The 12,851-nt window shown below is 37.4% G+C and overlaps 1 protein-coding gene across 1 annotated transcript in view; it reads right to left on the bottom strand.

The window, feature by feature from the left end:
• The window catches only part of MAPKBP1 (mitogen-activated protein kinase binding protein 1), a 120,130-nt gene that overhangs the window by 13,056 nt on the left and 94,223 nt on the right, over positions 1-12,851 (bottom strand). Inside the window, exons 20-24 of the mRNA XM_015815929.1 lie at positions 4,007-4,155; positions 2,917-2,960; positions 1,728-1,964; positions 1,242-1,411; positions 640-776 (exon numbers count right to left, since the gene is read on the bottom strand). Coding sequence (XP_015671415.1) covers positions 640-776; positions 1,242-1,411; positions 1,728-1,964; positions 2,917-2,960; positions 4,007-4,155 — 737 coding nt within the window. The remainder of the gene's footprint in view (positions 1-639; positions 777-1,241; positions 1,412-1,727; positions 1,965-2,916; positions 2,961-4,006; positions 4,156-12,851) is intronic.

Genomic DNA, 12,851 nt, shown 5'->3' with positions numbered 1-12,851 from the left:
TGATTAGGGGACTGGAGGCTAAAACATATAAGGAACGGTTGCTGGAATTGGGTATGTCTAGTTTAACGAAGAGAAGGACGAGGGGGGACATGATAGCAGTGTTCCAATATCTCAGGGGCTGCCACAAAGAAGAGGGAGTCAAGCTATTCTCCAAAGCGCCTGAAGGCAGGACAAGAAGCAACGGATGGAAACTAATCAACGAGAGAAGCAACCTAGAACTAAGGAGAAACTTCCTGGCAGTTAGAACAATTAACCAGTGGAACAACCTGCCTCCAGAAGCGGTGAATGCTCCAACACTGGAAGTTTTTAAGAAGAGACTGGACAGCCATTTGTCCAAAATGGTGTAGGGTTTCCTGCCTGAGCAGGGAATTGGACTCGATGACCTCCAAGGTCCCTTCCAACTTTATTATTATTATTATTATTATTATTATTATTATTATTATTATTATTATTATTATTATTGTTGTTGTTGTTGTTGTTGTTGTTGTTGTTGTTGTTGTTGTTGTTATTACAATTCAAATGAAATTCAGAATTAAAAAGGTAATCTTTTAATCTGAAGTGGGTTTTATGGCCACAGCTGAACTGACCTGTAGAGAAAATTGGGAGGACTATGAGTCCAAATGATTTCAAAGGACTCACCTTCATTTGGACTTGATAGGCGACTGCTACTATAATCCACAGAACAAGCACTGTCGGGGCTGTGCTTATCTGGGCCCTCAATGCTATTGTAGCTTCTACCCAGTTTTCCATGAGGAAGTGCTTTTACTTGGAAATCACTGTAAGGGAAAGAAGAATACAATGGTGCAGTTTAAGATGCTGTTATCACCCACAGAGCCCTTCAATGCATAGGACCAGGTTATCAGAAGAACTGCCTATCTCCCGTGATTTCTGCCCAACTAGTAAAATCAGGCAGAGTTGGTGCACTTCAGGTCTCTTTAAACAAGACACCTAGAAAGCATGCCTTTCCTGTTGCAGTGCCTGACCCCTGGAATGATATCTTCCCCAGAAATCTATATTATTCCCCATGACATTCCAGAGGTCTTTGTTCTCTCAGGCCTTTGTGGAGCCCTCTTGATGTGTTGTTATGTGGGATATTGTACAAAAGCTCTAGTTCCTTGTTATTGTTTTTTTGTTTTAAAACGAAGCCAATCAGAGTCATTCTGGTCTTGAGTGGCCTTCAAATCCAATAAATAAATAAATAAATAAATAAATCAAGGCACAGAAACAAATTTCTTTCTGACCTGCTGATATCAGCAGGAGGAAGATCATCTTGTTCTGGGTAGATGACACATTCTTCACTCTCTGAAGGTTCCATTTCCTGTGGGAAAATCCCTCCTTCACAGGACACAAGTCTAATCACTTGAGGCCGAAGGCAAGGCTGATTTTCTTCATGAGCTGAGGAACCTCCCTCCTGGAAAAGGAATTAAGCAGTGAAACATGATACCTGTATGAGTAAAGCTACTTAAAATATTTTAAACCTAGAATTAAGGAGACCACTTGACAAGAAAGGCATGAACTGGTCTATCAACATTATTTACATGGAGCATTTTATTAATGCTTTTATATCACTATAGTCCTTTGTACTGGAGTTTCCATAAGCCCAGATGATAGGTGTCATTGCAGAACAGTCCTTCCCTAACCATTCCCCCATGCCCTCAAATGTGGGCAAAACTAAGGAAGCTCCTGTTTTGGGGGAGGGTGTTCAATTTGAGAAGGGGATTTCTTACCTTCTTGGCATAAGTTGAAATATTGGGGTGCTCTTTGTGATCCTCTCCATTGCTGGCCTGGGAAAGAGAATCCTGACTAGCAGAACGAGAGACTGAGAAAGACTCCAGTTGACGTAGATCAAGCATAGATTTAACCGTCATCTCTAAGCTGCTGGTTGGCTGGCTCCAACGGCTCCGCTGCCGAGGCATTTTGCTCATGGTGTTTTCTGAAGACTGGATCATCGCCATTTCTTTTGCCTAAAAGTGGTAAAATGTTTAAAAAGTGTTTTAATGGTAAATCTACTCAGGGGTTTGCAGTACACCAGAACAACCATAAGAAAAGAAAAACAAAAATGTAGGGCAGCCTTCTTTAACTGAATGAACTCCAGATATGCCATGGTTAAAATTTCTAGAATTTCTACACACTTCAGTAATCCTGAAGTTTGGGGGTAGGAAAAGTTGATATAGATGGTTGATGTAAGATTTCTAAAAACAATGGAAATCTTTAGCATAGGAAAATGAAAAGGAACAATAGTTGTTTCTATGTACTTAAACTATTACCATCAGAAAGCTAACAATGAGTTTTACATTAACCAAACTGAAAAATCTCCCTTATGCTTTTACTGACAGCATTAAAGCACAATATGACCATAGGGGAGATAAGTAAAGTAGCCCATGACAGCTAAGCACAAGTTTTCTATCATTGTTTTTTTCTGTACAAGCTTTATTTACGTAAGGCAGAACAAGCCCGCCTAAAGGGTGCTGCCAAAGTAATAATCACTGATACATAGACATCATTCAATTTTTATGGTTAAATGGTTAATTTCATTTAAACAATGCAAGATCTCATTGGAAGATTTATTGCAATAACACTCTGTACTGTACAATCCATAGGTGTAGGCAAGATGAAAATGCTTGTATAAATAAATTTTATTTCTACTTTCTGAGTTTTGACATGTTCAATAAATCGCTCATCAGCATAAAGCTAGAAGTCTCTATCTATTTTGAAGAGAGAGCTGCAATGGGTAATATTTCTAAGATAGTATATGTACTTGACAGATAACTGCTTGAATTACAGTTGAATATATAGATGCTATGTCATTTAAACGCTATCAAAACTCAACATTAGCATATCATGTAACCCTAACTCACACAACTCTCCAAGACTAACCATCCACTCTTTAATTTTAAATATGTATTGAAAACTTACCCGTCTCATTTCCCAGTGAGATAAGCTCCTTGAAAGAGAAAGATCTGAATTTAGGACAGAAAACAAATCAGATTAGTAAGCATAAAACATAACTGATTTTGTTTTTTTGCCCAAAGTTTTTACTTTATTTTATATTGCCTTTATTATTTTTATAAATAACTCAAGGCAACAGACGTACCTAATACTCCTTCCTTCTCCCATTTTCCTCACAACAATTGCCCTCAAAACACAGCCAAAGTAATCTAGTTGCAATGTCTTTGAATATAAAAAAGGAATCAGGGTTGAGACCATTTAAAAACCAGATGAGTTTCAGCATGGTATACTTTCATTGGTACATAAAAATACTGTTCGTATAGTCCATTTTTAAATACCAAGAATACTAAGTTCACGTCACAGTACAGTTAATTCTGCTGCTGACAACTGTTCATAGATCTCATAGGTATATTTATGTACATTTCCTTATATAGATAGTTCTAGCTTTTCTTTCATTCTTAACGTTGATTAAAAGTAATTTTCTACCCTCTTTTCTCTCGGTGTGTTAGCAAAATAGCCTGGAAGGCCCAGCATAGTTTTGTACATAGCAATAGGTATTAGGCTAGTCTCCTACTCTAGGAAGTCACCTGACTATGACAAAAATCAGTAAAGTTTTCAGATTGTGCCCATAGCAAAATTGCTGCAGCCTATTGTCTGCTTGAAGAAGAAAACACTCACACTGGGAAAATTAAAGACAACTTTCACCTGCTTCAGTTGAAGATGAGATGAGGGCAACATCAGAAAAAAAAGGCTGTCAGGCTGTTTGTATTATGTTTGATGAAAATGAAGAAAGGCCCAGTGTCTACATGATCTTATTCTAAATTTATTTTTTCTCTCATACTTAACTCTGCTGGCTGCCAGCAGTTCGATCCTGACTGGCTCCAGTTGACTCAGCCTTCCATCCTTCCGAGATCGGTAAAAGGAGGACCCATATTGTTGGGGTCAATATGCTGACTCTGTAAACTGCTTAAAGAGGGCTATAAAGCACTGTGAAGCAGTATATAAGTCAAAGTGCTATGGCTATTGCTATTTCCCCCATCTTTATATTCCCTTATACCTGAACAACTTTCAAGATTGACATTGGTTGTCATTTGGAAAGACTGTAGCCCATGTAACTCATCCTCATCATTTCCTTCGTCTTCACCATCCTTATCACTATCTGATGAAAGCACTGGTGCAGATGAGAGGACAGAGACTGATTCATGCCTAGAGAGGTTACATAAAAATGAGCTTAATTATACAATAAGTGCAAACATTCTTAATTAAAAAGAGTTTTGCATATAGCTCCATTTATATGTTACAAATAAAGATCAAATCTGAGATTTCTGGAAAATTTTGAATTAAAAAATGAGCATGATGAAGGTAAAGATTTGTTCTCCAAGCTTGTGGGTTGGTTTCCGAACGTTTTGTTATCAGGCTAGGTAACACCTTCAGCAGAGTTTTCCCCTAAACTCCACTGAAGATGTTACCTAGCCTGGTAACAAAACGTTCGGAAACCAACCCACAAGCTCAGAGAACGAACCTCCACCCTCATTCTACACCTGAGGTACAGATATTCACCATTATTGCAAATGAACACGATTCGAGTTAACATATTTCTCTTAAAATCCATGGTTTACACAAGTATTTGAGCTACATTATTTGATATGAGAAAGAGCCATGAAATAAATTCTCAGATTTTTCGAACAAGCAAACGTCATACAGTTTTGAAACTGCCAAACTGACCCAGAATGAAAAACAAAAATCCATGGGACATTTTGATCTTCAAAAAAATAAATAAATATATTCCAGCCCACATTTCTGTTCGGATGCTTGTAAAAAATTCTGAAAATAAGAATTATAAGTACAATTAAACTTCTCCCACTGAAAAATTAATGCTACTGCAAAACTCTTAAACAGCATTAAATTATGCCCTTTGGTCATGTATTTTTATAATTTTCATTTTAGCACTACTATGAAAATAAAATCTACAGACAAAATCTACTACCCTTCTTGGAAAAGAAAAATCAGTCATATTGAGGAAGACGGCAATGTAAACCCATCTACGAATCTCAATGTTACATTTTTAGCCATGAAATAAGTAAAAAGAATGTTGAAGATAAAAGTTTAATTACAGTACAGTTGATAAACAGGAATTACTGGCACATCATGTGAGCATATTCAAAATGAATAATATTGTGCAGATGTGAATCCAGAAGCTAATAAGGGACCTGATGAAAAGAAACCACTTTAGTTTATTGGTTTGCAAAAAGAGTTAGGGTTCTAGGTTGCTTGTGATGCCAAGGGGAGTTTCTAATATCATACTTCCTTTGATAATGTTTGTGTAGATACTTGCAGGAGAGAGTAAGTGAGGAGAAGAATAGCAGGTAGTATAGCAGGTAGTAATTCCCTTCCTTAATTGTCATTCAAAATGTGATCCAGCAGCAACTATCTAACCTATTTTTCCATCAGCTACGTTTAGACATTAAAAATAAATCTGGTCTGGAAAGTAGGGATTGCAAGAGAAAACAAGCAGGTATGCTAATCCAGGGCTTTTCAACCTTTTCACCCATTGTACCACTTTTAGGATATGGCAACATCCGAGTACCACCAGTCACCTAGCAAGGTGTCAAAAACTTGATGACCAAAAAAAAAGGAAAAAAGTAATAAAGTACAGGTAGTCCTCGACTTACAACAGTTCGCTTAGTGACTGTTCGAAGTTACAATGGCACTGAAAAAAGTGCCCCCCAAGCCACAGCCGAGCAAGACACCTGCCTACCCACCCGGCGGCGCTCTTCCTCCTGTTTCATTTCTGTTGAGGATTGGCAGCAGGGGTGGGGTGGGGGTGTTTGGTTTTTATTCCCATCCACTGGGACACTGTGACCGTCATAAATATGAATCAGTTACCAAACATCTGAATGTAAATCACAAGACTCTGGAGATGCTGCAACATTCCAGCTGATTGGTGCTTCTTCAGGGCTCAGCAGAAGCGCCAGGATCAGTGCTGAGCTCCAGCTGGAGCCTGACGCTGATCCTGGCGCTTCCACTGAGCCCTGACAGTCCTGAAGAAGCGCCAATCAGCTGCAAAGCGGCACTGATCCTGGCGCTTCCGCTGAGCCCTGACAGCCCTGCAGCTCCAGCCATCTCTCGCTCAGGCTTGTGCGGTGCTGCCACCGGTTCAGCTCACTCCCCTCCCCTGCTACCACTTTTCTAGGATGGTCGCGTACCACCTGCCAGGTGCCAATGTACCACAGGTGGTACCCGTACCACTGGTTGAAAAGCCCTGTGCTAATCGCTAAATACCTGTATATCTCCCACTTGATTGATACACACACTCCCCTCACACTTTAATCTCACTCTTGACTACAGGTAGCAAACAAATGCTGAAATATCATATAATTTTATCCTGAAGCCCTTAGTTGAATATTTAAAGCAAGCAGGTGAAAAATAAGTGACTGGGTCCAGTCATATCTGTTTATCTTTAAAATTATAATGGGTAAATACTTAAATTCAGAGCAAAGACAAGACTAGCATGAATCATTAGCTTCAGGAGGATACTGCCAACATCAAGCTGGCAAGATCAATCAAAATCTACTGGCGGTAGTAAGGGATAAAGCAGCACTATACAGTATGTCTAGCATAAAACCTATAGGAAACAACATTCATTTAGAATTAATTAATTTTATTGTTTATTTATTTATTACATTTATTCACTTAAAAGCTACAGGATTGTTTCTTCTCTAGGAAGAAATAGAATTAAGGACAATAGCTCCTAAACTATGCTCACAGAAATTTCCTCTTCAATTTAAGTACTAAAAGTTACAATTTAAGTACTAAAAGTGTCCTCTATTACATCTCAACATTCCAATTTCCAGTCTGGGATTTGTTTTCAGTATCAAACTGAGCTCATAATTCTTTTATTAAAAATAAGAATACAATCTATTCCAGCTTATAGAATAGAATAGAATAGAATAGAATAGAATAGAATAGAATAGAATAGAAGAGAAGAGAAGAGAAGAGAAGAGAAGAGAAGAGAAGAGAAGAGAAGAGAAGAGAAGAGAATAGAGCTGGAAGGGACCTTGGAGGTCTTCTAGTCCAGTCCCCTGCTCAAGCAGGCAATCCAATACCATTTCAGATAAGTGACTGTCCAGTCTCTTCTTAAAAACTCCAGTGATGAAGCACCTACAACTTCTGAAGGCAAGATGTTCCACTGGTTAATTGTCCTCGCTGTTAGGAAGTTTCTCCTTAATTCCAGGTTGCTTCTCTCCTTGATAAGTTTCCAACCCTCAAGCTTTTCCTTAACAGCATGATGTGGAATAAAAGCACATCAAGAGCTGTGGTGGCACAGTGGTTAGAATGCAGTATTGCAGGCTAACTCTGTCCATAGCCAGGAGTTCAGTTCTGACCGACTCAGCCTTCCATCTTTCCAAGGCCAGTAAAATGAGGATCCAGATTGTTGGGGGCAATATGCTAACACTGTAAATCTCTCAGAGTGCTGTAAAGCACTATGGAACGATATATAAGTCTAAGTGCCATTGCTATTGCTAAAAGCAGCTACAGATACAATATTATTGAACAGCTGGCAGTCAAAACCCTTTGCCAATCACCCAGCAAAGGTCTATATCTTACTCTACCTCTTATAGGGTCTAGATGTCAATAAGCACTAAGGCTTAGAAGCAACCAAATACCTGCAGTAAAAGCATGTAGGATTAAAAATATGATGGCTCTCAGCTCTCCTAGATAAACCAGGACAAGATGCACTACTATTTTATTGTAAGGCTACATTACCAGAATCTTACAATTCTGAAAGTACAAATGTCCCACTGCAACGTTCTTAGTTTTTTCTCTGACTTTGAAGCCAATAGAGGGCCCTGCCACTCTGGTTACTAGGCAGAATGCCTTCCTCCCATTCCCCAAACTCATCACACATTCCATTATAGTGGACCAATACAACACCACATTTGGAGGTCCCCATACCAGCTCTGGATTAACAATGCAGATAGATTCCTGCAAAATCTACACACTACTAAAATTCTCTTTGTGGTTATTTGTTTGTCTGTTTGTACCCTCAAGCTATCCCAAACTGCATTATACTGCAACAATTTTTGAATCAAGGTACCTAGCATCTGCTAACTTAAAGAATGTGTAAAAAATCCAGGACCCATTATTCATATGAATTGAAATGTCTGCAATGTTCAGACTATTCCAATGCCACCTGCCAGCTTTCCACAAGTGAAGTCAATGGGGAAGCCAGCAGGAAGCAAAAGTTGGTCCTTCTTCCACTGCTTTTTTTGCTTATCCATGGTCATCAATCTGATTTACCTATTAGCTAGCATGAAGATGGGTTAGCTAATGATAGAATGGCTCACCTGAAAACCTCAGTTTGGCCACTGGCAATTTCAGAATTGTGGCTTAAAAACTCCACCTTGAAACAAATGTAAGCTGTTCTCTCAGAAGCATAGCAAAAGAGAGACAACCACAGGTTCTTCATTTAGATGTCCTCACCTACCCATAATTTGCCTCAGTCTGCTTACTGGAGGCATTTATTTACAATATATCTGCACATGCTGTGATACTTCACCACCCCTAACTGGCCCAGGAGAGTTACAGGTGATGAGAATGAGGGGGAGAAAGGAAGGAAGGAAGGAAGTCCCTTTTTTAAAAAGAGCCCTTTTAAGATATTAACATAGAAATGCTTGAAGAAATTACATCCTTGGATAAGAAAGTGAGGTGTGGATATGCTATTTATTTTTTCCCAATATAGCACTGAAGAAACTGCAATAATAAATGAAATTACTCAGGAACAGGTTTTCTACCACAAAATATGGAAAACCAAAATATGTCTGCCTTTGTATCTATGCTATTTAAAAGTGTGGGAAAGAACACTAATTGGAAAATGGACATGATAAAAAAAATCCTGAAAAGGACCTTGTGGTTAAGACTTATTTTACTCACATACAATTCCCATTTTTGAGTTATATGAAATAAGTAATTTTCACTAGATTACTCCTGTGGCTACCAATGTCTTATGGACAGAAATACAATTTAAGAATTCAAATGTACCTTTATATGCTCTGAGACTCTGTGTTTCTGATATTTTATTGCATTTTATTTTGTTGATGCATTGCTTAAGTTTAAAAAATATAAAGGAGTAGAAGGAAATAAATAGTACGTGTTGCCATAATTGTAAATGTCACTGTGATTGTAGCTGCCAGTCAACCCCTCAGGCCACACTATCGGTCCATAGCCCCAAAAGGGAGAGATGTCCTTCAGCCAGACACAGTGCGATGAACACAGTCCCTTCCTTTTCAGGAGACAGGAAAGGATGGCTCCTTTTAAAACAAGGAGAGGAGTACCAGTAATGTCTCTTGACTTAGAAAGGGAAAAGCACAGCATGCACCATCTTTCCTTTTAATATTTGATTAAACTTTGGAAAACCCCTCAAAAGACAAATTCTTTAAACACTAAGACCAATAAAGTATTTTGTTGCCGCTGATATTTTTCTTGGTAATGATTATATTTTAATTATTGGTTTTATCCATAAAATTTGAGTGTGTGTGTGTGTGTGTATGTATAAAATGCATATTTTTTTCTGAAATACACTTTGTTAAAAAAAAATAATTTTTAAAAAAATACATGACATTCTGGTTCTTTAACAGCTATGAGAACATAATCTGTTTTCTAGGACAGATGAACTTATCCTGATACAGGACTAACAAAATCAATGACATTTAATCTGTTAAATGTCATGTTTTGTCTTTTTTTTTTTTTGCTTTTATAATTACATTTTGAACTGCAACACTTTTAAAAGCTCTAGAAGTCCAGAATCTTTATAGAGAATACAACCTACACAAAAGTAACTCAGTCTCTCTCTCCTCATACCTCCTGTGAAGAATAGCTCAAGAATTCAGAAAAGAATCCACCATAAAGCATTTAAAGAAGAGAAAAAAAATCCTTATAAAAATAGAAGAAAGGGTCCTTGCAATGTTTAATGACCATCAGCTAAGCCTTTTGCCACAACAACCTGGAAGAGTAATTATCAGCTCAATCCTTTAAACTGTATTTTGGAAATTTGGGAATGTGACATTAAGTCATACATTCCCCTCCCATCCCCATACTGCTTAATTTCTCGAGTTCCTATTTATTTTAACAAAGAAATACAAAAAGCTCCTTGCAGTCAGAAGGATTTATGGCATAGTTTTTCCACTTATTGAAATGGGAAGAGGCAAGAATGCAAATCCTGCCCTTTTCCTGCAGCCTTGGATGACACATTGCCCTGGCAGTCATGGAATTCCAAGAAAGGAGAGAACAAAACAATGGCCATACTCCATTTTTCCTCTAGTGGAAATATTCTGAATGGATTTCTTTCCCCAGGAGTCTCCCCTGTGGCCAATTAAAACTAGAGATCCATTAACATATTGGATCCATAAGCTATAATAAATGCCACTTTTTCAAATTTTATTAGTTTATCAAAATATAAAATACAGAAATGCAAAAAAAAGAAAATAATGGAAATATGGGGAGGGGAAGGGAAAGAGAAAAAAGTGTAGGGTAAAGGGACAAAGAAAGAAAAGCATTGACTTCTGACTCTTTTTGGCATAGTAGAATAAGGTAATATAATTAGTGCAACTTTTAAAAAAATGCTTTATACTCCAAGCACAATCACAAATCAATAATTTGGGACAAATGCAATCATTATTTCTATAGCAGTCATCAAAATAAAGTATGATCTAAGAATGAGAAGCCACATGTGATAGAGGAGCAACAGCACAAAATTCAGATCATGGTTTGAACAAACAAACCCATGACATATCAGTGGCCTTATTTTATTTATTTTATTTTATTTTTATCATAACAGCCTTGTTTCTACAACATTCTAGAAAGCTCATGCCTGGTTCATCCTGTGACACTTTCCAAATATATATTTACTAAAGTCTGGATTATCCAACGACATTCATCATCATCTCTATTGTTCAGCAAGTTTAAGCAATGAAAGTAGAAAGAAACTCAATCATATCTACCAGGCTGCAACCTTAATTTAAATACTTGTTTTCAAAATCAAATTCACCCGCATAATATCACACAAAATTCTCAGGGTTTCAGCCCCACATAGCGATGCTCTAATAATGGCTTACGTTCGTTCAGCAAGTGGCCTTCTCTGATCTCTTCTTAAACAGCAAAACCAGAATCAACCTAGAAACAGAAGCTGCCCAAACAGAATGGATCCAGCTTAATCAAAGAGGTCAGACCTGTTTTCCAACCAGCTGTTGGGCTGATATGCCTTAGATGCAACTTTCCAACCAATAGCATGTGACTAATAAGCCCTGCCATACTGACAAGAAACCAGAAGTGTCTGATACAAGCCGGGCCTTAAAAAAAGCAGAGCAATGCAGCTGCTGGGATGGTGAAGAGCTTGCTATAAAAAGAACACTGCTCCACAGCTCCAGAATTTTTGGCTTGAACAGGCTTCTCCCAAGCTAAATAAGAACATAGAGGAAAAGGTATTACAGGGTTTTTAATTTCAGCAATGACTCAGGATTAGAAATTGTCAAGCTTATCTCAAATCTATGTCGGACTGAGCACCTCTTTTGAACATACCCAACCTGCTTCCTTCTCATTCTCCTCAACTGGTTGCCGACTCCCCATTACACCTTGGAAACTTTCCTTTTAGATGATAAGAATCTTAACAGCCCATAGTTGGCAATATTTTTTTTAAAAAGCTAAATACTTTTCACAAAGTAGCTTAAGGAAAACTCCTTTGATTAGGAAGCATGTAATTATTTACTCAATTTATATAGTCACTCATCTCATATTAGTGACTGGGTGACTCATGGAGAATTAAAAATTTAAATAGAGCTGAAGTATAATAAATAGACATAATGGGATTCAAGGACAACAATATACATCAGCAAATACCACCCCAATCATGAGGGGCCAATTATCCCTGTTTCTCACATCCATGTAAATTAATTTTGACGCAAAAACCCCCCACCTGTCACTTACTTTTCTATTTTATTTTTCCTGACATTCTCTAAGTCTGTCTGCAACGGGATTTTTTTTCACTTCAAAATAAACCCCAGTAACTGCTAACGTGCATGTTTTATGTATTGAGCACAAGTATTTAAGAAATACGGTATCATTTGTTTTTCTGTACCTAGAACAGATATTTGGATAATACTATAACATGAACTATATACAACAGAATTCAAGGTAAAGTCTTATTAAGAATGTTTAAAGAAAATGAGAAGAAGCAAGTGGCTAGGTGAGAGAACGAGAACATCCACCTTAGTTTCCCTATAATGTAGTTCTAAATATGAAAAATCAGCCATCTCTCTCTCTCTCTCTCTCTCTCTTTATTTTCTTTTCTTTTCTTTCATTCTATTTGCTTGACAGGGCCATTTAATTCATCGTGTTCAGAAATGTGATTTGAATAAGATTCAGCTGGGTCTCCTACTGAAGTTACTTTAAAACACAAACAGATCTAAAATGGACAATTTGGATAGCTAGTGTGCATAAACATGTTCTTCCCAACTGATTCACAACTCTGAATCAAATCGGGTTTTTCAATCAAGTGTTTTAATGGAAAGTTACTCAATTCGTGTTTCTTGAACTAACATATAGAACAAAATGTAATTTTGTCCATTTTTAAATTTAGTAAGTTCTCCAAAAAAAAGGTTTACAAATGTGTACAGAAAAAAGATACATACATTTTTTTTTTATTTATTTTTTTTATTTAACACTAACTTATATGCCGCCCTTCTCCCCACGGGACTCAGGGCGGCTCACAGCACATTAAAACAACACAAAAACATTTCCCCTATAAAAGCCAATTAAAACCAAATATTTATAGCTGTGACATTATTAAAATCTTTAAAAAATTTTCCCTATTTAAAATTCACCCTAGGTCAGTCCCGCTTGCTGAA

Source organism: Protobothrops mucrosquamatus, unplaced genomic scaffold, assembly GCF_001527695.2.
Source record: "Protobothrops mucrosquamatus isolate PMUCROS unplaced genomic scaffold, P.Mucros_1.0 scaffold387, whole genome shotgun sequence".
NCBI lineage: Eukaryota > Metazoa > Chordata > Lepidosauria > Squamata > Viperidae > Protobothrops > Protobothrops mucrosquamatus.
The sequence above is the reverse complement of the archived record's forward strand: the minus strand, read 5'-3'. Positions and strand labels throughout refer to the sequence as shown.